The 22,359-nt window shown below is 49.4% G+C and overlaps 6 protein-coding genes across 11 annotated transcripts; 2 read left to right on the top strand and 4 right to left on the bottom strand.

Annotated features, from left to right (window-relative positions):
* Positions 1-3,470: 3,470 nt before the first annotated feature.
* On the bottom strand, positions 3,471-8,223 carry LOC108154501 (acidic repeat-containing protein). 4 transcript variants are annotated; one of them, XM_033398772.1, is made up of 8 exons: positions 6,505-8,223; positions 6,101-6,439; positions 5,397-6,045; positions 5,043-5,300; positions 4,602-4,970; positions 4,448-4,550; positions 3,921-4,372; positions 3,471-3,533 (listed from the first exon to the last, which is right to left on the bottom strand). In XM_033398772.1, exons 1-5 carry the CDS (start codon positions 8,162-8,164, stop codon positions 4,676-4,678), a joined length of 3,201 nt encoding a protein of 1,066 aa, XP_033254663.1. In that variant the 5' UTR covers positions 8,165-8,223; the 3' UTR covers positions 3,471-3,533; positions 3,921-4,372; positions 4,448-4,550; positions 4,602-4,675. The 4 variants fall into 4 exon arrangements, with proteins under 4 accessions (XP_033254663.1, XP_017140293.2, XP_033254668.1 ...); XM_017284804.2 differs by having other exon boundaries at positions 3,921-4,550; XM_033398777.1 differs by having other exon boundaries at positions 3,921-4,544.
* Positions 8,224-8,289: 66 nt separating this feature from the next.
* On the top strand, positions 8,290-9,339 carry LOC108154556 (mediator of RNA polymerase II transcription subunit 18). Its single transcript, XM_017284860.2, has 3 exons — positions 8,290-8,524; positions 8,583-8,869; positions 8,930-9,339. Exons 1-3 carry the CDS (start codon positions 8,400-8,402, stop codon positions 9,169-9,171), a joined length of 654 nt encoding a protein of 217 aa, XP_017140349.1. The 5' UTR covers positions 8,290-8,399; the 3' UTR covers positions 9,172-9,339.
* LOC108154511 (peroxisomal targeting signal 1 receptor) lies at positions 9,254-11,307 on the bottom strand. The gene is made up of 2 exons (XM_033398795.1): positions 11,216-11,307; positions 9,254-11,151 (listed from the first exon to the last, which is right to left on the bottom strand). Exon 2 carries the CDS (start codon positions 11,064-11,066, stop codon positions 9,408-9,410), a length of 1,659 nt encoding a protein of 552 aa, XP_033254686.1. The 5' UTR covers positions 11,067-11,151; positions 11,216-11,307; the 3' UTR covers positions 9,254-9,407.
* Positions 11,308-11,397: 90 nt separating this feature from the next.
* On the top strand, positions 11,398-15,057 carry LOC108154490 (protein MMS22-like). The gene is made up of 3 exons (XM_017284794.2): positions 11,398-11,841; positions 11,915-12,507; positions 12,577-15,057. Exons 1-3 carry the CDS (start codon positions 11,504-11,506, stop codon positions 14,997-14,999), a joined length of 3,354 nt encoding a protein of 1,117 aa, XP_017140283.1. The 5' UTR covers positions 11,398-11,503; the 3' UTR covers positions 15,000-15,057.
* Positions 15,047-16,181, bottom strand: LOC108154538 (serine/threonine-protein phosphatase Pgam5, mitochondrial). Of its 2 annotated transcripts, none has more exons than XM_017284852.2 (2): positions 15,510-16,181; positions 15,047-15,443 (listed from the first exon to the last, which is right to left on the bottom strand). In XM_017284852.2, the coding sequence occupies exons 1-2, from the start codon at positions 16,065-16,067 to the stop codon at positions 15,135-15,137; spliced, it is 867 nt and encodes a 288-aa protein (XP_017140341.1). In that variant the 5' UTR covers positions 16,068-16,181; the 3' UTR covers positions 15,047-15,134. The 2 variants fall into 2 exon arrangements, with proteins under 2 accessions (XP_017140341.1, XP_017140333.1); XM_017284844.2 differs by having other exon boundaries at positions 15,047-15,446; positions 15,510-16,180.
* A 141-nt stretch (positions 16,182-16,322) lies between these two features.
* On the bottom strand, positions 16,323-21,426 carry LOC108154522 (calphotin). 2 transcript variants are annotated; one of them, XM_017284826.2, is made up of 4 exons: positions 21,037-21,426; positions 20,269-20,464; positions 17,491-17,787; positions 16,323-17,412 (listed from the first exon to the last, which is right to left on the bottom strand). In XM_017284826.2, the coding sequence occupies exons 2-4, from the start codon at positions 20,311-20,313 to the stop codon at positions 16,642-16,644; spliced, it is 1,113 nt and encodes a 370-aa protein (XP_017140315.1). In that variant the 5' UTR covers positions 20,314-20,464; positions 21,037-21,426; the 3' UTR covers positions 16,323-16,641. The 2 variants fall into 2 exon arrangements, with proteins under 2 accessions (XP_017140315.1, XP_033254695.1); XM_033398804.1 differs by lacking the exon at positions 20,269-20,464.
* Between the last annotated feature and the right edge of the window lie 933 nt (positions 21,427-22,359).

The raw sequence follows: 22,359 nt of genomic DNA, 5'->3' as shown, positions 1-22,359 counted from the left end.
ACACCCAACAGAAGAACCTCGTCAACAGAGAAGAACAGTTAAATGGCGGGCACAATGTGTATCTCAAAGGGTACCGCCGAACACCTGGTACGAGCTAAAAGCAGCTGTTCGGAGCAGAACCCGGCCGATTAGCTGCTTGCCAAATAGCACCTAATTCTTGGCCCTCAGCCGCTTATTTTGTTTGTTACTTATGTCTATGTCACTCATTTGTTTGTTAAAGCTTTGCGCTTGCTTGCCCTGCTAAACGCTCTCTGCCAGCTCGCTCTTCGCTATCTCCGCTTTGCGTCTGCCTACCGACGTCGGCCAAGCGAAGCTGCGCTTAGCGATCGGAGCGGCAATGTAAAGGGCAGGCAAGCCACACTTGCAATTTGGATGTCACGCATTAAAGAACATATCGTAATTTTATTTCTGCGCCGAGTTTTATTTAATTCGAAATAATTAGTCGGCCGATTGGGGATAAAAAACATTATCTCCACAGCAGCATTGATCAACGAATTCAGAAATTCCTTTATGAAACCAATATTATAGCAAGGAACATAACTAAAGAACATCCAAAACCACAGCAAGCAAAACGTTAAAATGTTGGAAATTATCATCAAAATTTTAACCATAATTATGATCCACAAACTCAGAATTGTTTGGTTTCTGTTCCTCAAATCGTAGTAACAGCCATAATGCTGTCCTGTAATGTATCAAGAATTTCAAAAACTCTTTGAATCAAGTTTGTTTTACAAAATTGAATGGCAGCCTTCGAATTGGGAGGAATAGAATCAAGCGTAAAAGCAAAGACTATACAATACCAAGATGTCGCATGAGGAACAAATGCTTTTTCAATTTTCGTTTGACGCTTCAAGGTACGGGCGCGCGGGGCTAGTACTTCAATTCTCTTTTACGCTACCTTTGCCTCCGAAGTGCTACTCGGCTTCGTCAATGCCTCGGTCAGCACGAGCTCGAGCCAACCCAGAAATATGCTTGTAGTTGTGTATATGTGTGTATGTCCTAGGTCGGCACGGCCATAAACCGGTTTCGCCCGCAGCATATACGGCTTTTAGCTTCACACACAAGCGCACTGAAAGCATGTCAGTGTCTGCGTGCCGAAACCGTAGGGCAGCGTGGTCGCTGATGTCTTTGGCGCGGCACAGTGGGGACTCAGCCGAAATAGTCAAAAAATTGTATGAGTGCTTTAGATAAATTTAATGTACGCATCTAATAGAGAATTTTCCAATCGAATTTTCAAGATAGTTTTAGTTTAGGAGATATAAGCACTCAAAGTTTAACATATTTTCAGTGTGCAAATATTTATTGACTAACTAACTAATTTAGCAAGCTGAGACGGCCAAAGGTCCCACTGTGCCGCTCCAATGACATCGGCGATCCGCGACCACCGCTTCGACGGTGAAGGCATTGCCGAACAGACGAAACCGATGGGCAGCGGGGTCGCGGTAGAGACGAAGTACAGGCGAAAAGGGAATTGAAACCCCGCGCGCTCCCTCGTGCCTTTTGGGTCCTAATGTTAGGACCCGCCATAGAACAGCTTTTTGGTCGCTCATGCGACATCTTGGTATTGTATAGTCTTTGCTTACAGTAAACATAACAAAAACTGAGGAAACTTATGCAAGCCTATTAGAAAAATTACCAATTTCAAAAAAGTAATTCAGATACAATACAAAATAGACAGTCTAGCCAAAAAACAGTATACAAACCAATGAATTAACCTTAGTAATAGAAACAATAAACAAAGGACTTGAGGCCATAAATAATTTAAACGAAGAGAAAAATAGAAATAAACAATTAGAAATTTTGATATTTAACCTCCAACACTTCACAGAATACGTTGAAGATATAGAGTTGGGTATGCAGGCATCTAGACTTGGTATATTCAACCCAAAATTATTAAAACAAGATAACCTGAAACATATAAATTCTGAGAAAATATTACACATCAAAACATCAACATGGTTAAAAGTAGATTCCAATGAAATATTAATAGTTTCCAATATTTAAAGCGAAAGCATTAACACCCCATTATACAAAATAATTCCCGATCATACAACAGAAACCTGCAAAATGCCCTTATACAAAACCATATAAGAACATTCAAGTAAATTATATAGAACCAAACATTTTAGTAACATGGAATCTTCCAAGTACCAAATTAAACCAAAATTGTAACACAAATTGTACATGTAACCATTAAATTTAAGAAACGTCCTAAGACATTCACTTTAAAATGCATAAACCCGACAATAGAAGAGGAAGAAGACCCTACCTTAACTGTCATACTCGAAATCTCCGTCACTATACCCGAGGGTAATCGCCTAGGGACAGGCTAATAACAAACGTTGGGGGAGTGACATATCCATAACTCTCCACTTCACATACACATTATGTTTATGTCCAATTCACCCACCCCATCCACAAAAGTTACAGGAAACCACCGAAGAATCAATAACTGATTCTTCCCACACTCCAAGCTAGAGTCCCCTAATATAAACAATGGACCCCATTGATTCATCAACGCCAGAATCACGCCACTCTCGAGAAATCGATTCTCTAGAATCACGCCACTCATGAGGACCAATCAGAGCTAAGCAGAAAACCATGGAGTCAGACTAAACTTAAAATCGTGTTGCGGATATTTAACTATATATAGTGACATATCTATAGTCCATGCTCCGCATACCCTTATCTATGTCTGTTATCCTGCACCCACATACTATAAACAATCCAACACCCTCAGCCTCGAAACCCATAAACAATCCCACGCTCGAAGTGGACCACTTGTAGCCGATAGCCGGCAATGTAAACAAACACCCAAAGCTAGGAACATAAAACAATAGATGCCGCGTATCCAGCCGCACTAGAATCACGCCACCCTCCAGAGATCAATTACTAATCGATTCTCAAGAACCACGCCATCCTAGCTCACCAATCAGAATTGTGCACAAAACCAAGGAGGCCATATTCTCAGCCACCCCCAAGTAATGCAACACCGATCATACGCAGCGGAAGCCTTTCATCAAAAGCCGCCTTTCCCACATACCGATCGAGGCACATACAGCCGCCTTTCCCACACATCGATCGAGTCACGTACTCCATCACCGAAGCAGAAGCCGAAGCCAACGCCTCCGAATCCCAATCCGAGCATCGTAATACATCTAAGTCTACATCTAAGTAGACAGTTGAGTTCTGTTCAAGACAAACGTTAATCGCGACACCGTCGGAGAATTCACCCAAGTTAATTCCGTTTAAGACATCTGACCTTAGTCATCATCGGGGAAACTAACTAACAATTGTACGCTAAGTTTAAGTTAATAAATAAATCTTTTTAAAAACTTAAAATCGTGTTGCGCATATTTAACTATATATATATACAATTCTTAACTATTATTATTAATATATATGTATTCACATATGTGGTCTGTTATGGTATAGGGTTTAACTATATTATGTCCCCAATTTGTTATGTATTTTATGTACTTATTATGTTTCCGCGTTGATGTTTCATCGTCCATTCTTGGGAAGGGAATATTCTGAAAATAAATAGTAATTCTGTAGATTTCAATCTTTGTGGAGATTCTTGAATTCATTCACTGGGAAGTACAATCTAATTTATCTGTCTCTTAATTCTCTGCATTTGGGATACGAGCTACCATCTGTTCCTTGTATCTGCTCTCGATCTCTTTATGCTGTTGGATAATTAGATATTTTTTGACCTTTCTGTAATCTTTCTGCCCAGTGAATAAGGAAAACCGATTCAAGTGGATATTTTTTTCACATTATTCCACACTCGTTGGGCGACATCGGAGCCCACTTTCCCCAATTTCTTCGATTTGATTTGATTTTCACTCTTGTTTTAACACATTTTCGAGCCTTCTACTAAATACCACTTTACTGCACTGCACACACTCAACACTTACATAATTATTAACATAAAAACTTTGCTTTGCATCTATTTTTCCGATCCAGGGCCTGGCTCTATTTGCACTTCGACACCTGTCGCGTCCTTCAACATTGCTCCAGAGTTTTTCTTTTTAGATTTGGTTCCCGGATATAAGAAAAAACAGAACCGTTCGATTCTGGTTCTGCCACTAGACTGATTTTGTTTCTTTCATTGATTCCGAACAAAGCTCCAAAATATATGTGCTCTGCCGCTTTTGTCGGTGAGTGTGTCGAGGGTGGGGGAATCTGCTAAGAGAGAGCCGCTGAGTGGAGCGGACGTCGCCTCCTTTCATCGTTCATATTTATGCTTGCTTATGCCGGCTATGTTTATTTGTTTTCCTTCATAATAGCCGCAACTCTAGGTGCCTTCGTGAGGGTGCGGAGACAGAGGATACCGATGTTCTCTTTCTCACTCTTTCTCTATTTGTCACTGTGTAGAAAGCGAATAGAGGAGTACAGGAGTATAAGTACATATGAACATCTATCATTGCATATACAAACACACTTTTCAGGTTTAATTCATGTCGGCAATGGCCAGTACTCAACTTTTTCAAGACTTAAGAGATCGTTTTCACAGAAGTAGGAGACTAGATGATCTTTACCTATAACTTTTAATGCATATATATTAAGACAATTTCAAATGGAAAACCAACGCTTACATCATCCCCATTAATTCCGAGCAAAGATTCCATGAAAAACTACATAGTCTCCTGCTAGATGAAAGATGAAAGTACTAATCATCTAGTGTCAGTGTGGCGATTGAAGCCATCGGCTCCTTGTCCTTATCGCCCTTCTGCTTGGCATATTCCGCACTCAAAAGGCTCATGACTTCCTTGTGCGGGACATTGCCCTGCTTGTACTTCTTGAAATTATCCTTTACAAACTTTGCGAAGCCCTTGGCCTCGCCCGCCGGCTTCGACACGGTATTGCCAAGCTTGTCCTTTTTGTTCAGAAACAGTGTGATTGGGCCGCGACATAGACGACAGCGGAGATTCTCCACCTTGCGAGATCTGGAGTGGGCGTGCGAGCTGCAAGGGGATTAACGATTAACGATGGCATCAATAAGCTACAGCAACCAGAGAATGGACCACGAAACTTACTCAAGATTGCAGTTCACACATTTATACGTGTACTTAAACTCAATGCTGTAGCTGTGGCAGACCGTGATGGCGGGCAGCTCTGGATACTTTTTGTTGGCGCGTTTGGCCCAGTTCTTCCAGACACGGCCGTGTCCACCCTCACCGTTGAACACCCAGGTGGCGGCATGACACAGCTCGTGGATGAGCGTGCAGCGGAGTCTGTCGGCTGTGGTTAGCACCTTTACGCTTAGCTCGACCACGCTGTTCCGTTGATTGAGTCTGAAGTTTGAAGAAAAAACAAAGCCAACTATTAGAGGCAGCTCTATGGGCTATGGGCTATGGGCTATGGGCTATGCGTGGTTTCGGGAAACCAACTTTCTCTTATTCATGCATCGTCCAGCCGTGTTGCGCAGCAGCTTCGACCATGTGATGGTCACGTCCAGCTCATTGTTGAACACGTCCGCATTGAACATCTTATAGAGGCGCTCGGCCAGCTGCTCCTTGTTTTTGGCAAAGTTCTCCCGATAGAAGAGCGCCTCCTTGTCGCTGAACTCTCGGCTGACCTGTCCTTCCAGCGATTTCAGGAAACTACATTTGCCCTCGTTCTTCTTTGGTTGTTCTTTCAGTTGCCGGGAGATCACTTTAGGGGGTGCTGTTTTTGGTGCCAACAGCTTCAGAATCGGGCTGGGTTTGGGCGTTACATTGGTGTTCTTTGCAATTCCCATGTCCTTCTTCACCTGTTGCAGGCGCTTATAGACGGGCGTGTGCGGTAGATAGTCATTCTCCAGTTCCTCCAGCATATCCAGTTCACGTGCTTTATTCACAATCTCAATGGCCTCTTCTTCGGTCTCATAGCCAATGTTTGGTTTGAACAACCGTCGTCGTATGGGGGCTTGGACTGTGGGTGTGGCGGTGGCGGTAGCGGTGTCAGTGGTGGGTTCTGCGGGCGTAGCAGGGAGCTTGGATTTCGTGCCAGCGCGACATGAACGGAGAATATCGTCAAGACGACGATGATTTTTCGGAGCTGTTGGAATAACAATGTTAGTATTTGATCTGAGTTTAAATCTTAATGATCTTACATTGAGGATCCATGTCGGGATTGCTGATCACCTCGACCTCGGCCTTGGTCAAATCCAAGTAGGTAACATAACCCTTTCCATTTCTTTCGTCATCGCTGCAACTTTCACTGCCGCTGAAGGTTACATCCGCGTCCTCGTCGTCGGAGGCATCTGTACCGCTTTCAGAGTCAATCAAGGCACGCCAGCGGTCCTCATCCACATGGTTGGTGCGTGCCGTGGACTTTGTGGGGGTTGGGCGCTGTGGCCGGGCGGCACGGGGACGTCTTTCGGTCTGGACGGCACGCTGCGGCAAGCGAGTGGAGTTCAATGGGGTCTCATTGGAGTGCAGGGTTTTCTTGACTACATGCAGCACAACAAGAGAGAGTTAAACGTTGCGAGTTAAGATAAGTTTCAGCTTCACTTACATTGGCCAAAATTAGCGAGGACACTCTCTTCTAGCTGCTGCACACGCGGCGCAGGGCGCTCCTTCTTTTTCTTAACAGTTGTGGCGGCTGTTGGAATCTGAAAGTTCCTCGACCTTAGGGGGGCTGTCTTGCCGCCACTGCCACTGGATCGCTTCAGGGTGCGTATGACATCGGGAGTCTGCCAAGATTTTCCGTAAAGCTGATTCAAGAGCTTCTCGGCCTGTGTGAGGAATTGCTCGTCCTCGGAAGCATCGTTGGTTGACAGCATCGACTTTTGATGCTGATGATCTTGTGGCTGTTCCTGCTGCTGCTGTTCCCGATTAACTTCTTCGGTGGCTGGCAAGGATTGGGTGGCCCTTGGAGATGGATACTGGTCGTCATCATCTTCTGAGCTCGATTCCACGGCTGGTATATGTATTTTTATTTTAATCTTGGCCGAGATATTGATACTGTTCACTTTGATGGCCGGAGCCTCTTCGCCCGATGATGTGGAGGACGAGGTCGGTCTTGGCGGCGTTGGTTCGCCCTCGCTGCTTGTCTCTGGGATCTCGACCGATTCATCGGGAATCGGTTCGTCTTCGTTGAGCGTCGAGTCGTGGCAGCCGGATGTGTCGGACACTTCCTGGGAGCAGAGAGTGTTTACTTCGGTGTCGTCATCCGCCAGACGCCTGCTGCTGTCCAAGCATGGCGCATCCTGTGAGCTGAGAGTATTCGCCTCTGTGTCGGCATCCGCCAGCCTCTTGCTTCTGTCCAGTCCGGCTAAATCCTTAGAGGAGAAGCTGGCCACTTCCGTTTTTTTGTGGGCCAACCGCTTGCTCGTAGACGGGCTCGTGGGCTGCTCAAGCGGCATCCAGTTCTCGTCGGTTGTGACCATGGACTCTGTGTCCGCATCGGCCAGCCGAGAACGTCGTTGGGCGGAGGACAGGGGCGACGGAGACATCGGCAACTCTTTCTCCCCCATCTCGCGACGTTCGATTGAGACGTCGCGCAGAAAGGCCTCAATGCGCTGGACCTGGTCGTTGGTCAAAATGGGAGCTGGGATAGGTTCCTGCTCTGGGTCAGTGTCAGGTGTACGATCACTCACGGCCATGCTCTCCGGTGGTGCGGCCTCATCATCACTGGAGTCTGATATAGTAATGCACGAGGCACTATTGTCGTCATCGTCATCATCTTCTTCCTCCTCTGTCGTAGATGAGATGCAAATGGATATATCCGGATTGAGCGGCTTGGGCTCCATTGTCAAGTTGGTCACCTGTGTGGCTAGAGCCTCCACATCCACGGGTGTCTGACTGCGCCCAGGCTGTGTGCAGCCATCGCCACTCAGATGCAGAGCTTCCATATATTCGGAGCCTTCGATATCGAGGTGCGTCTCCTCGGCGTCATCGTTGGGAGTGTATTTTTGGCCCATGGCAATGTGGTCGCTACTGGTGTCGCTGCGGAGCAGGGGATTCTCACACTCTACAATTGGTTCAGGCTTTGGGTCTGATTTCTTGGTGTCCCGGCCTGGCGGTTGTCTTTTTCTTTGGGAGGATAGCGTCAGTTTGGCGAATTTCTTGTTGAAGGGCACATTTACTTTGCTGGGGTCGACCGTACTGAATAACTTATACTTATGATCCGCCATTTTGTTGGCGTCGTTCGACTTAACTGTAAATCTCAGCATAATATGCACAAAATGCAATCGCCAATTACCCAAGTACAAAAATACAAATACAAATCTAGTCCGCGTCAGTCCAGCGTTGATTTTTCCCAATCGATAACTTCTGTCGGTAGAGTGTTGCCAAATCCCATAAAACTAGGTCCTATCCAACACTTAACTGAAGCACTGAAACATAAACAAATTCACTTGGTTTGTGCTTTTAAGTAAAATATAGAAGGATTTAGCTTAAAGTTGAACCATGGCTAGTGTCTCTTCGGCCCGCGAGTCGCTGTCGCACGCCTTGAACAACCGCTTTCTACCCAACCTCGAGTACTTGCTGCAAGGGTCCATCTTGGACTCGGCCGTCGAACATTTAATGCACAGGTATGAACACAAAAGATAGCAATTATATATGTAATTGAAATTTTTGAACTTTAACCAGATTAAAAGGCCTTTGCGATAATGTGGACACATCGCCGGAGACCTTCCATGACCTGGAGGTGTGCATGAGTCTCCGGCAGCCCAACTCCAATCAGCCGCTCTTGCTTCGTGTGCGTCGCGCCTTGGGCCGGGACGCTCCCTTCCAGATGCGTTACCTCGGCCAGCCAGAGGTGGACCAACGTCGCCCCACATTGGTGCGCAGTTGCATGGACTGTGCCTGCACGAACGGCATTCTGGAGTTCCTTACCGAAATGGGGTTTCGCCTGGAGTTCGAATACATCGCCAAGGGTGAGTGATCAAACCGAAAGAGCGCTAAAGCAAAGTAATGTTCCAATGTATACCATGTAGGATACATGTTTCGCAAGGGCCGCATGAAGATCACCGTCTCGAAGCTCATCAAAATCATACCCGGCAAGCAGCAGGACATGGCCAATGAGCCGATCTCACAGAGCTACATTGTGGAGCTCTCTGTGGTGGCGCCCACGGGGCAGGAGAATGTCGGCGAAGAGATGCGCGTTTTTGCCGAGCAACTGAAGCCGCTGGTGCAGCTCGACAAGATTGACTACAAGCGTTTGGGATCCATGCCTTAAGCCTAATGTCCACAAATGTGAAGACTATTTTGTAATTTTTTTAACACTTATTTAATTGCTAACGCATTAGTCCATAGAAAAATATATAAGACAACAATTTAATTTCTGATTCATCAAAATATAACATAAACTCCGACTCTCCGAGATGCCGGTGCAAATGTAAACGAAGACTTACGTCCGGTAATTTTAAAATACATAAAAAAAGTTAAGGAATGGACTTGTAGTCCCCATATTCATTAGTCCTTGAAGGCTTCGTTGAGTGCAGCCAAGTTGCGGTCACTGACATGACCCTGCAGGTCGCTGCGGCCCATTAACGAGATGACCATCTTGACAGTGCTCCAAATCGATTCGGACATCTGGTTCTGGCCACTGCTGGTGGCGGCCATCGCCGCATTAGGCAGCTCCCGGGCGGCGTTCGTATGGGCCTGCATGGTGAGGGCCGTCAGGAGGTGCTCCACAGCCTCCTTGTAGGCCTTGAGGTTCATGCAGCAGACACCGACATTGTAGCGAACACGGATGAAGCCCGGCTGCAGCTGCAGGGCATGTTGGTACGCCTCGACGGCCTCCACGGAGCGCGAGCCATTGGCCAGACTGGCTCCCAGACGGTTCCAGGTCTTGGCATTCTGGGGATCCTTTTGAATGGCGGAATGATAACAGTCAACGGCCTTGTCGAATTCACCCGAGAGATTGTAGAGCACGCCCAGGGCCTCCTGCACATCAGCATCCACCTCGGCCGGGTGCAGACGAACTGCTTCCAAGTAGATCTGCTGAAGATCTCTCAGTTTACTGGCTCCAATCAGGGACGACGCCAGTGAGGTGCCCTCGAATTGCAGCTCCGGATGGGCGGCTATCAAGTGCTGGTACTTGGGATTCACCGCCAGCCAGGTGGTCAGCATTTTCACAGCATTATTTTGCAATCCCTCGTTGGTGTAGCACACAGCCAGCGCCATAAGCACCTCCCGATTATCCGGCTGAAGGTCCAGGGCACGTTTCAGGGCAGAAATGCTCTGTGGATCCATTTCATTTTCAGCCTGTGAGGTGCCCAGCAGCTGCCAGATTTCGGCGCGTTCTGGCTCTTTTTTGGCGGCCACCTCAAAGCAGAGAACAGCGCTGGGAATATCACCCTTGGTGAGGTACTCTTTGCCCTTTTCGAACGCATTCTCCAGCTCGGACATGGGATTTTCTTCGGCAAACTCGTATTCCTTGTAGGCATCGAGATTCTCGCTGTATTCCGAGAGCCAGGGATGCTCGTTCTCCTCGGCCAGCTTCTGCCATTCGTCTTGCAGGCGCTGCCAGAACTTCTCGTTAAAGTTCGACGCTGTATGCTCCTTCTGTTCGGTGCTGCGTTGATAGTCGGTGATCCAGTCCTCCACGGACTCCCCCTGAGCGGCCCTGGGTAGGTTGTCTGTGATAATGGTCTCCATGGCAGAGTCAAAGAAGGGGTCTTGCTGGGGCGGAGCTGTTATGGCCATGTACGGCTGTCGTGCCATAAAGTTTTGGCTGGTGATCAATGGCTCATCGAAGAACTCCTGGGCGTGCATCATCACCTGCTGTTGTGGGTGCATGTGAATCATCTTGTTGGGCAGTGGAGGGGCCAAGCCGCGAGCAAAATCCTGGCTCCATTGATCGGCCTGGTGCTGCTGCTGGGGCGTCCCATTAATATTTATGTCCCGCATCTCCTGCAGCAACGTGTCCATTTGAAAGGATTGCGGAGGGGCAGCCACCTGGCCGAGAAACTCATTGATGAGCTGCTCATCGGGACGGGTGCCCCGCTCGAACTGCCTTTGGACAAAGCCCTCGTCTTTGTGGGCCACATCGCGGGTGAATTGGCCGCCCAATTGCATCAGAGGATTGACTCCGCCGCAATCGCCTTCGACCAGTGGACGCAACGACATCTTGGATCTTACTGGAGGATATCGGGGACGATGCTACGTAACTGCTTCCCTCTTCTAAGATAAGAACTAAGGAGGCCGGGGGCCGCTGCAAAAGCAAAAGTCCAAATGTCCACAAAAGATTGGTAATCAACGGAGAACGGAGAATTTACCAATACTGGTGCTAAACTGAGTCACTTTGCAGCACTGACCAAAGTATTTATTTAAATTGGAATTCATGAAATGTTTTTCAAGGATCCACTAAAATTGGTCATGTGGATTTTTAACTAAACTTGGAAACACATTTATTTTATCATCATATGTTTTAGATTGTTTTAGAGGTTTTTGTGTGATTGTGTCTATCTGGCAGCCTTGCCAAATCTCTGAAATATCTGGCATCTCTAAATTATGCGAATCTAGGAAATCAGCCGGGATATTTGTATTCGTTCCGTACTCGTAGCATGGACTATGATCTATTCCAGTCGGATGACGATGAAGACATACTCACGGCCTTCAATGAGGCAACACAGAGATTTCAGCAGGAGACCCCCAGCCACCGAATGGAATTGGACAATCAAGATGGCGAAGACGATGATGATGGCCTGGACATCTTGCCCGAGTTCAACTGCACCGGCCGCGATACTATTAAGGCCCACAGCTTCCCAAGGGGGGGATTTGTACGCAATGGCTTCTCCCAGCGCCCTCCCCCATACAGCAAATGGGATAAAATTTGCTCGGACTTCAACGAGGGCCAGCTGCAGGTTAACGCAGTGACACATTACCTCTACAATGAGGCTTGGTGAGTGGCGGTACACACAGACACTCAACCAGAATCAGGGATTCATAAAATTGACTATTCGCGAAATATCTAGTAAGAATATCCAGAAGCTTTTCGCCGCCGTGGCCGGTCAACAGCAGCTGCAAGCACCCACAATTTTGACCAACTCAATTTGGTACAGAGCACGACAGCAGGTGACCCAATTTTATCATTTGCTATTGCGCATACACGATGAAAACATCTGCATGGAAGCACGCCGATTTCTGGAGGATCTGCGCAGCCTGCTCAACAATCTACTGGATGCGGAGGCCTGGAAAGTTCTGTACTTTGCGGAGCACAGCAAGGGTAACGAGTGCCCTGCGCCGGCCTATCATCTGTATCACGGTGTTCTAGAGTGGCGTTTTCTCGACCTAATCCTGCTCAACGACTGCCATGGGGCGACGGAGGCAGCGTTGTTGGCCCAACTGGAGCATACGCTGTATGATTTGGTGCTGTGTGCCAGCCTTTATTATCGCAGCAAGCATCGACCCGAGCTCATTCACACATCGGCGTTTATGTGTCGCTGCACCAAGGAACTCTGGCTGCTGATCACTGTGCTGGCGCCCAAGTGGCTGGCGCAGAGCCAGCTGGGCATCTGGAATTTGTTCCACAAGGCCATGCAGGGCCACAAGGCGGTGTATTTCCCAGGTAAGAATTACCGCATACCTTCGCGCACTTCTCCATCTAATTAGATCGCTTCCGCCGCTTCCTTTACAGCCGAAAGCAGCGCTGTTTCATTGGCCTTCCACGAGTTCTACGCATGGCTGAGGCTCAGCCTGGCCCGCCTCAGCGATTACGCGGACAATGGCGATTATAAACAGAACCTAGCGGGCCCATGTGCTCCACCTGAAAACTTTCAGACTGCCAGCCTGCTCAAGCAATTCCTCTCCAGCCAGCCCGATGAACAGCAGCGACGTGTCTATCTGTGTCTTCTGGCGCCCCTCGAGCTGCAGCGGGGTCGCCCCGACCCAGATGTGCTCTGCCAGCTCTGGGAATATCTGCATCGCTCACTCAACTGCAACTTCAATGCGAGCACAGAGCTAGAACAGCTGCCCCTCACCTGCCCCAGTGGCTCGGCCTATGTGGAGCGCTACAGCAGGCTCCTGTCCAGGGACCAGCTGGAGGATCTCAATCTCAGCAGCTTCACCATGTACGCCTGGATGCTGGGCCGAACCTTAAAGCTGCTCCTAGCCCAGCAGGGAAAGGGCAACCAGCGACAGAAGCTGCTCGGGCGGATCTTCAGCAAGTTCAGTGCGGCCAAATTGCTGGCTCTGAATGAGCCGGGCATACACCATGTGATAGAGCTGTTTCTCTGCCTGCTGCTCTCCCACGAGGACCTCTCCGAGCTGGCGCCCAAGCTGAGGGAGATGCTGCTGTGCCTTGCCCTAGAGAAATTGCCACCGGTCCGTCGAATTTCGGTGGCCAAGGGACACATGGCCATGCTGCTTCTGCATGCACGGCACCGTCTCTCCCTGGATGACTATGTGGCGAAGCTCCTGGGCCAACTGGCAGCCATTCGCAACGACGTGGAAGTAGCCGCCATTTACGCGGGCACCCTTCAGGCCATTTTCGACCTTGCCGATGACTTTGCCCGCGGCGAGCAGCTTCTCCTGAGCCCCTGGCTGACACATTATGTGGAGAAGAGTGGCCAGGCCTCGCAGGATCGCGTCTGGCAGGCTCTGCACTCGCTGATCCAGCGGCTAGGCGAACCGAGAGTGGTCTCCGGCAATGCCAATGGGATGAAGGAGGCGCTCCAGCAACACATTCTGCCCCTGCTGCGGGTGCAGTACGTCAGTGGGCACAGCGCCTGGCTGCCGAGGCTAGCGGCGGAGTTCGTGAGCTTGGACAAGGATCGGGAGAAGCTTATGGTGAGTTTTTTGCAGGGCCCCGAGCCGGCCAACATGGCTGCCTCGGCCCAACTGATCGTTCACCTGCTGGAAGAGGGAAGCAGCCCGGTGCCCCCATCGAGTGCCACAATCCTGCAGGTTTGGATCAAATCTCTGGTCCTGCTCACCGCCCAGCACGAGTCTGTTGCGGCGCTTACCGCCCATGTGGTGCAGCTGGAGGAGTTCCAGCTGCTGGCCATAGATCCCACTTCTTTGGCGGGTCGCGAACCGCTCTGCGCTTTTTTCGGTGCTCTCGGGCGACGTGCCCAGCAAGAGGAGGCGGCCGCCCAGGCTCGCATCCGGATGCAGCTGAGCCACAGGCTGCACGCCTACGTGAACCACTTCGAGATGTGGCTACCGCCGGACCGACTGCGCTCTGAGCTCGGCTCTCGGTTCTACAGCTTCCTGGCCATCGTCATATACAACTGCCCGAGCCTCGCGTATGTGCGTGCGAAGCCAAGCTGCTTCTTCCACCTGGCCATGGTGCGCTTCCTGCTGACCACACAGCTGCAGGCCGGTGTCCCGCCCGAAGGTCGCCTGCCCCAAATGGTGCACAAGATCTTTCCTGTGCTGCTGCAGGGGATCGGGAGGCTGCCCTACCGCACGGACGCGTATCTGGGCAAGACGCTGGAACAGCTCATTCTCCAATGGACGCCGCACTTCAACTTCTCCCCCAATGCCAAGCTGGTGGCGCGCCCATACGTAACGCTCCTCCAGGCTGACGCTGGGGATGATGGGGAGCTGGCGCAGTTCGTGCTCCAGCAGCTGGTGGGACATTTTCTGGTTGTTCTGCGCCGCAAGGCGGGCAACCATTCGGGTCTCGTGATCACTTTGCTGCAGCAGCTGGTCGAGGCCATCGCTGCCGACCAGGAAAAGCAGCTCCTAACCCTGCTCCGAGCCGTTCACATACCCCTCCTGGAGCACGTCATGTTTGTGGATGAGCTGGAGCACAGTCGCGGCCAGGTGCTGTCTCTGTATCGCATCATCGTCTCTCACGAGGGCTTCAGGCGCTCTCAGCCAGCCAGAGCGATGTGCCTGAGCCACCTGCGCTCCCTGGCCGAGAAACACTTGGCCCACTGCACATATTTCTACTTTCAAATGCTCATCAAGCTGGCGGAACTGGCCCCGGAGCTAGTGGCACCGCTGCTGGACTTCGTGCGGGAGCAGGCCAAGCTGGTGGAGCTGAAGCGCGGTGCTGGCGAGGATGTAGGCATACGCAAGTGCCTGCAACGACTGGAGAAAGTCTTGGGGTAGCCGATAACGATACGATAACCCTTTGCAAATAAACACACCAAGAAAGGTACTCGCACAATTAAGGCTTGTTGGAAGGCAGGCAGTTCGGTTTACTCGGGAAGACTCGGAAGACTCTACAGGAAATCGCCAGCGAATCTACACAACATTTTTGGCCGCGCGGGGTATCCGATTGGTCAGATGATTGACGGGCATGAAGCCGGTATCGCCGAGGTACTTGATGGACACATTCCCCGATGGACTGATGGTTAGCCAGGTGATGGACGCATGGTTAATGCTGATCCGCAGCCAGGCCTCGGGCGGGAACTGAAGTGCTCGACACACAAAGTATCGGATCACATTGCCATGGCCCACCAGGAGGGTGTAGCTGTCCTTGGTCTGGTCGGGATAAGCACGATAGAAGTAGCGCCGGAAGGCGGCCTCGATCCGGGCTCCGTCTCTGAAGAACTGCTGCAGTGTCAGCGAGGATCATGTAAAATTGAAGTCAATTCAAGACCCGCGGCAAGAACTTACCGACGCTTCCGGCTTCCAGTGGCCGACTGGCGGCTGGGGCGGTATCGGGGCACCCTCCCGCAGGAAGGCGCAATTCTTCACCTTCGCCTTCTCGTAGTCGATCTCATCGAGTATGATATCCGCCGTCTCCTGGGCGCGCACCATTGTCGAGGCTATCACCTTGTCCCACTTGATGCCCAGTTCGCACAGACGCTTGCCCGTGTATTTGGCCTGTTCCCGCCCACGTTCGGTTAGGTGATGCGTCTCGTCGGTGTCCCCCACATCGAGGTACTCGCCGTGTCGAATGAGAATTATGTGACGGGCATGTTTCGGGACCACTTTCTCCAGTTCACTGTTGTACCGATTCTGCTCCTGGGACAGATCGTTCTTCACCGGCTTCACTAGGCTCTTGGGGTCGCGCAGGTCCCAATTGTGGTCCCACAGCGCACACGGATCCACCGGCTTCTCGCTCCTCGTCCACGAGTTGTGCACCGCCGCCTTTGGCTCATTTAGTTTTGTTAGGTAGAAGGTCAACAGACCGGCCCCAGTGCCGCATGCAAAGGCTGTGAATTTTCGCATTATTGCTGGTTGACGATGAACGATGATGATTGAAAAATTCTTCGCGATCTTCTTGTTCTTTCTTTGGATTTTGTTCTTTTGTTATCCACTCTTCAAACCAAGGATAAATATGCGCGATGAGTGGGCGTATTTTGTCAGCATCCGCGAACGGTCACATTGCGCGCCATAGCACTCACAGCGGTCTGGCAGCGCTGCCTAACGGCGCCCGAGGCCATGGAGCAGATATAAAATAGGTGTAAGAAAACTATGGTATAATACTGTGTCTACATGTATTGCATTTACTTTATGCTAGGTGTGTTTAAATATATTTATGTATATGTACGAGTATAGTATGTATTTATTTGTATAGTTTACCACCTTCTCTTTGGTCGTCCGATAAACAAACTCCTTTATAAATAGTCGGTTTCGGGTCTGGTTTGTCTTCAGTGTTGTGTTTGTTTTCTCTGCTAATCTCTGCACTAATCGTAAGTTAAACTCTAGGTCAACTAAACTTTAAGCTAAACTACTGCAATTTAAAGCTGCCGCTTTAGTAGTTGCGAGTTCCTTCTCAAAACAATTCCAAGGGGTCGGCTGCCTAGGCGCTGTCTCCGGCAGCGATCACGGGTTCGTCTTTGGCTGCCGGAGATGATGTGTCGGCGGGACTGGTGGCTGATGGTGCTGTGTCTGCTGCCAACTGATCCGTGCTGGCAGTGCGCACAAACACTGCGGAGGCCTCAATCACAATTGTGGGCAAGGCGGCTTCTGTTTTTTGCACCTCGGGGGAAACTGGGATGAGCTCTGCAGAAACTGGAACAGGCTTAGCCTCTGGTTGTGGCTGACTCACGGGCTCCACTGCTGCTGGCGCTGCCTGGACGGGGCTCTCCTCTGGCTTGGCAGCCTCCGGTTGCGGCTCATGGTTTGGTGCAGCTTCTGTGACTGTCAAAGCCGGCGCAGGCTCCGGGATTGGTGCTGACACTTCAGCTGGAGCTGCGACTGGCTTGACCTCGACTGGAGTTACGACAGCTGGAGCAGTAGCATCAGCAGTAACCTGTGGTGGCGACGGTGATTTCGCTTTTGCTTTCGACTTTACCGCCGGCGACGGTGTTCGCGCCTTCAGCTTCTGCTCGTGGGCGCTGCGATCGAGCAGCACCGATGTAGACTGTGGCGGGGCAGGACTCGCCGCGCGCTTGATCTCCTCGATCTTGGCCTCCATCTCGCTGCGAATCTCCCTGATGGGCTTCAGCAGGAATATGGGCACGTTGTCGTCGCGGCGCTGGTACAACATCTCGCCCTCGAACTCCACCAGTTTGTGCTTACGGGCACGCAGCAGTATGCCCACCACCTTATCCGAGATGTAGTTGTAGATCTGGAAGAGGCAGAGGGAGAGGGAGGTGGAGGAGTCACAAGTGACTGCCGAATTCGAGACTGAAATTCTGGAACTTACGTTGAACAACTCGCCGAAGGGAATCACTCGCATGCCTGGCTCATCCTTGACGTCGTAGCCCTCCGTGTTGATGATCTGGCATAGCTCCAGCATTTCCTTCATAACGTGCATGTTGGCCTTCTGGCCTCGTGCCTCTGTCAGACTGCCGGCCAGCGGCTTGCCGTACTGGTCCTTGGAGAAGGTCGGCTTCGGCGACGAGGCGCGTCCATCCTGCGAGAACGGATTCAATAACTGCGACTGCTTGTGCTGCGTCGCCTGATTGTTGAACATGGCCACTTTGGAGGAGAGCGGCGAGTCCTGCAATAGTCACAGATCGGGTCGGGAGTAAGTCAATTGGATTCATTCAGAAGGTTTCTGAAGGAAAGGGGAGAGAAGCCAAACAGTTTGACCCGGCGCCACTCTTTTTGTTCTGTTGGCAGACGGCGATGCCACCCAGCGAACGGCCTTGCCAGACATTTGCATTTTCCTGTCATTTGGCGGGCAATTAGTGCTTTTCAAAAATTACGCTCAAGTTGTTCGAACAACTTTTTGGCTTTGAACTAATTGGCCGCAATTAAGAAACATACGTTCTGTGTAATTTTTCATCTAACAAGTGCAGAATGCCAGCTAGCACACAGCCAGCAAATGGCTTGAAAGGAATGCGCAAATGTCGTTGTCATAAATAAAAAGCACTGTTCGCTCGAAACGGAGGCGGGGGCGGGGGCGTTGGCGAAGGAGCATGCCACGAAACGAAAACTTACGTACATATATACATAAATATGTATAGAAATTCACAAAGATTGAGAAAAGAAAACAGGAATAACCTTCACGGGCAATTTTCGCCTCTAACCGATGACCACGGACCTCGGATCACTCACTGGCCACCACCACCACCAGCACTCAGGCACACCCCATTCTGTTTATTCATCAGATTATTATTTATGGCAAGCGGATATATTTTACGAGTAGAATGGCGCGCAGTTTGACGGAGAGAGAGTCCATGATTGAGTTGCCCATGAATGAATGCGACATATCTGGCGCCTCCGCCTCCGATACAGACTTTTTATTATATGATATACGTAAAGCTCTTTATATAATTTGTTTTGGCAAGAACAGCGGCCAAAACACGACGCCCCAATGACGCTCACAATTTGTCTCTTTGATCAATATCCAAAAAATTCTTCAATCAATGCGCTCAACGGCGTTTTTGTCAACCCCCAGGGGGAATTTCATTCATACTCATACTCATACTCGTACTCGGATCGAGATCCCAGCCGCCGATAGACAAATGAATTCGGCGATGAATGAAAACGAAATGCTGCAAGATTCTGGCGGCAGTTTCCTTTCGACTTGTATTTGTATACGAATGCGGGGATTGAAACATCGGTGAAAGTCTCTTGGGAAAAAATGCATACATTTTTGTATGGAAATTTCAATTTTGATTTTCACACCGCAAATGTTGGAAAAATATTGTGGAAAACCACATCCGTTCGCACGTCACGTGCATCAAGGCAACGCAACGAGAGTTGGGGATGGGGCGAGTGATAAAGATGAAATTTATGTTATAAACAGGGCTCCCACAAGATTGGGAATGCAATTGGTGCAGGCAATGAACCCTCCTCTCCTCTCCACTCCACTCCACTCCACTCCATTCGGTAAACATTGGGGAAATCCAAACATTCGAGTGGAGAGAGTGAGAGTTGGGAAAGACCGCGAGATTCTATTGTATTCAGATCCAATGGAATGGTTGGTTCTCATTCGCAAAGCCAGGAATGTAATGGATCTCTATCGAAACAGGGTGATATGTATGTGCATACATGGGATATTTGTATATAATTTTGGCTACGAGTCGGTGTTATGTCGCCCGTGGGGATGGTAGGATGGGATCTATTTGTCGGCGCCGTTGTCACTCTTGAAAAGTCTGAGCATTTCTGAGGCAGCTAAAGCTACAGCCAATACATATACAGATACATATAGAGAGACACTCGGATATAGCCACTACTATACGACTATATCGTATGCATATTCAGCATTGCTATTTCAACCCGAGCGATGGTCATTGCCAAGAATTTTTCCGTGTTTTGATCTTCTTTTTTCTGTGCGAAAATTTGTTCCTTTGTCGTGTCGTTCCCACCACCCCTATACTATAATATCTATCTATAATATATCCACATACTATATATATCTATGTACATATTTTGGCAATTCATGTGGCGACAAATTAAAACAGAAACAGCAACAGCAACAAAAACAGAAACAATAACAAAAACAAAAACAAGAAACCGCAGCGCCGCCAATTGTTGCTTTGTTTTTTTCTCTTTTTTTTTTTGGGTGGGTTTTTTGGGGATTTGAATTTAAATTCTTTATATCATTTCAATTTTAATGATTTTATATTGGACGCTTTCCAGTGGCAAAAGACAAACATTTTCCTCGGCTAAAACGAAAATGGATTTTTCGTTGACATTTATTCTAGCGATTTGTATTATAATTTTTGTTGTTGTTTTTGGCTTCACGCATTTCTTGTGGTTTTTTGCGCATAAATTATTTTTCAGGCATTTGTCGCACGAGATATTTTATTTGGGAATAAAGCAAGCAAAAAAATAAGGGAAAAACAATGAAAAACATTGCTGGCGGCTGTCTTTATTTAGTTTCTGTGTGGGGATAGAGCATTCCAAAGATGCCAGAACAGAGCCTGCTGGGTGCTGCCCCCATTCGTGCCCCTCCCAGCCGCATAGGTGTGCCCCATAGTACACCAAGAAGTGGAACACTTCACTGGCGAGCTGTTTGGAAAGTACTTACCACTACGAAGCGCAGGGCGCCCAGCTCGTGCGATACGTCTGCCATGCTGCTGCTGCTGCTGTTGGGCCTGGCCTGGCTCTGGCTTGGATCTTGCAGCTTTATGGGGTACACAGACGACTGGTAAGACTCGTCTCGAAAGTTACTCCCGATGTCCGCTTGGCGGTGGCTCTCGAACGCGAATTCGCAACACTTTTGCCTGCGAACAAAAAAAAGAGACGAAACAAAGCCAAGACGATCATGATGGGGAAAGAAATACCAATTACATTTTGTTCGCAGCCAAACATCATGACAATGGAAGGAAAATCTGTGTTTCATTCGAGGGCGGCCCATTGTGTTGTGGCGTGGAGCCCCATAGCGTTTTTTTTTTTTTTGCACATTTCTTTTGTGACCCAGACACAGACCCAGAGCGAGACCGATTGCCAGAGATAGACCCACACCCAACCCAACCCCACATTAGTGGCGACGCAAAGCCAAAGCCAAAGCAAAAGCAAAAGCAAAAGCAAAGCAAACGCCGCAATAAATGCCGTTAGGCCTGAACTCTTTGAATGCGCATGCGCATGCGCGCGACCCCGAAAGATGAACCGGAATTTGTTTTCGTGCGCCCGTTTCCCCCCTCCCCACCATTCTGCCCATTTCGAAATTCGAATTAACTGGAAATTAACCCGCCCGACTGCCGCTACCTGGGAAAAACGAAGCGAAACCCGCCACACAGGCCCCCCCAGGCCGGGCGGACTGGCTGGGGGAATCCCCTCTTATGTGTACACTCACTTGTTTCTTTATCGGTTATTGGTTCCTTTTGGCTGGATCTCTTCTGTGTGCGGCTTGTACGACGAGTACTTCCTTTGCTCTCTTTTCGTTCCGTTTGCTCTGCTTTGGGGGCCACTCACAATGCAAGACGCAATCTTAAGGCTTCTCGGATATTTCGAACACGTTTCCTCGTACTTCGAACAACAACACCCAAACAAAAAGTAACAAGAAATGTCTGCCGATCGTACAAGTCTGCTTCCACTGCGTTTCGATATTTCTCTGATGCTCTGATGCTCGGATTCTCTGGTTTTTCTGATTTTTCTGATTTTTTCTGATTTTCTGTCTGTGAACTCTATTTTCGTGATTGTACCACGCCGTTTGGTTGCTGGGACCAAAAGTGAGCGCTGAAAGCGAGCGCTCTTTCTTTTTATAGCCACGCCGGGACCGGACCCGAGGCAGAGGCACACTCACGCACACACTCGCAGACAGACACACACACATGGATGGAGCAGCAGCAGCTGCCTCTTCGTTTTGGTCTTCGTTTTCACTGCCAGTGCCTTTTGGTTGCTTCTTCTTTGTTCGGCTGTCGCTCTCTGTGCATTTTCTTTTAATTTTAGACCACCTTTTTTTCTATTTTTTGTGTCTCTGTTCGTGCACAATCAACTCTCAGAGTCAGCGCCAGAGCCAAAGCTGAGAGATGGGAGTTCAAAGCCTGGTCGTAGCTGTGCTTTTCCCTGGGTGAACCTGCAACCTGCCAAGTGCCTGGGGTCACGTCACTCTTCAATCAACACCAGCACCAGTTTACGCGCTTCGCTGAGCAGCTCTGAGCTCTGACCGCAGCTCTGGGAAACTCTTCCGAGAACACCAGACCGAGAAGAGAACCCAAAGACCCGCGAGAGAGTCGCACTGCTGCACCGCCAGATGGTTTGGTAGTCGGTAGTCGGTAGTCGGTAGTCGGTATTCGGTATTCGGCTCGGACTTTTGGCTGACATTGCTCTTTTTTTTTGGGGGCAGGGAAAAACCGGAAGCAGTCGCCAGTAGCCAGTCGCTCCCATCCCCGTTCCCCTCCCAAAAAATAGACCAACCGACCGGCCAATACTTGATCAGTGGTTTCTCGTTTCGACTTGGGCCTGGGCCTGGGCGCTGGGCATCAGGTAATACGATGAGATGGACAGGGCGGAAGGCCTGGGGCAGCCCCAGACGCGTGCCCAGCTGCCTTGGCTTGTCAGCTGGGGCCCGCCAAACTTTAATATATGATTCTATTTCGCTAATTAAACAAATTGCGGTCTGCATTGTGGTGCAATATGGGGTGGTGCACTTGGGGCACTCTCCTCCCACTCTGAG

The sequence above is a fragment of the Drosophila miranda genome, chromosome XL, assembly GCF_003369915.1.
Source record: "Drosophila miranda strain MSH22 chromosome XL, D.miranda_PacBio2.1, whole genome shotgun sequence".
Lineage (NCBI taxonomy): Eukaryota > Metazoa > Arthropoda > Insecta > Diptera > Drosophilidae > Drosophila > Drosophila miranda.
This window is presented reverse-complemented; position numbering and strand designations above follow the sequence as displayed.

Bases quoted from the DNA above. Each gene is read 5' to 3' on its own strand.
- LOC108154501 (XM_017284804.2), bottom strand. From the start codon at position 8,164: ATGCTGAGATTTACAGTTAAGTCGAACGACGCCAACAAAATGGCGGAT. The intron at 6,046-6,100 runs GTAAGATCATTA...TTATTCCAACAG, and splicing joins TCCCGACATGGATCCTCAAT to CTCCGAAAAATCATCGTCGT. The intron at 4,971-5,042 runs GTAAGTTTCGTG...ATCCCCTTGCAG, and splicing joins TGTGTGAACTGCAATCTTGA to CTCGCACGCCCACTCCAGAT.
- LOC108154522 (XM_017284826.2), bottom strand. From the start codon at position 20,313: ATGGCAGACGTATCGCACGAGCTGGGCGCCCTGCGCTTCGTAGTG. The intron at 17,788-20,268 runs GTAAGTACTTTC...TGACTATTGCAG, and splicing joins GCGCCCTGCGCTTCGTAGTG to GACTCGCCGCTCTCCTCCAA. The intron at 17,413-17,490 runs GTAAGTTCCAGA...TGCCTCTTCCAG, and splicing joins CCTTCGGCGAGTTGTTCAAC to ATCTACAACTACATCTCGGA.
- LOC108154538 (XM_017284844.2), bottom strand. From the start codon at position 16,067: ATGCGAAAATTCACAGCCTTTGCATGCGGCACTGGGGCCGGTCTGTTG. The intron at 15,447-15,509 runs GTAAGTTCTTGC...CTGACACTGCAG, and splicing joins ACTGGAAGCCGGAAGCGTCG to CAGTTCTTCAGAGACGGAGC.
- LOC108154490 (XM_017284794.2), top strand. From the start codon at position 11,504: ATGGACTATGATCTATTCCAGTCGGATGACGATGAAGACATACTCACG. The intron at 11,842-11,914 runs GTGAGTGGCGGT...CGAAATATCTAG, and splicing joins TACCTCTACAATGAGGCTTG to TAAGAATATCCAGAAGCTTT. The intron at 12,508-12,576 runs GTAAGAATTACC...CTTCCTTTACAG, and splicing joins CAAGGCGGTGTATTTCCCAG to CCGAAAGCAGCGCTGTTTCA.
- LOC108154556 (XM_017284860.2), top strand. From the start codon at position 8,400: ATGGCTAGTGTCTCTTCGGCCCGCGAGTCGCTGTCGCACGCCTTGAAC. The intron at 8,525-8,582 runs GTATGAACACAA...AACTTTAACCAG, and splicing joins GTCGAACATTTAATGCACAG to ATTAAAAGGCCTTTGCGATA. The intron at 8,870-8,929 runs GTGAGTGATCAA...TATACCATGTAG, and splicing joins GTTCGAATACATCGCCAAGG to GATACATGTTTCGCAAGGGC.
- LOC108154511 (XM_033398795.1), bottom strand. From the start codon at position 11,066: ATGTCGTTGCGTCCACTGGTCGAAGGCGATTGCGGCGGAGTCAATCCT.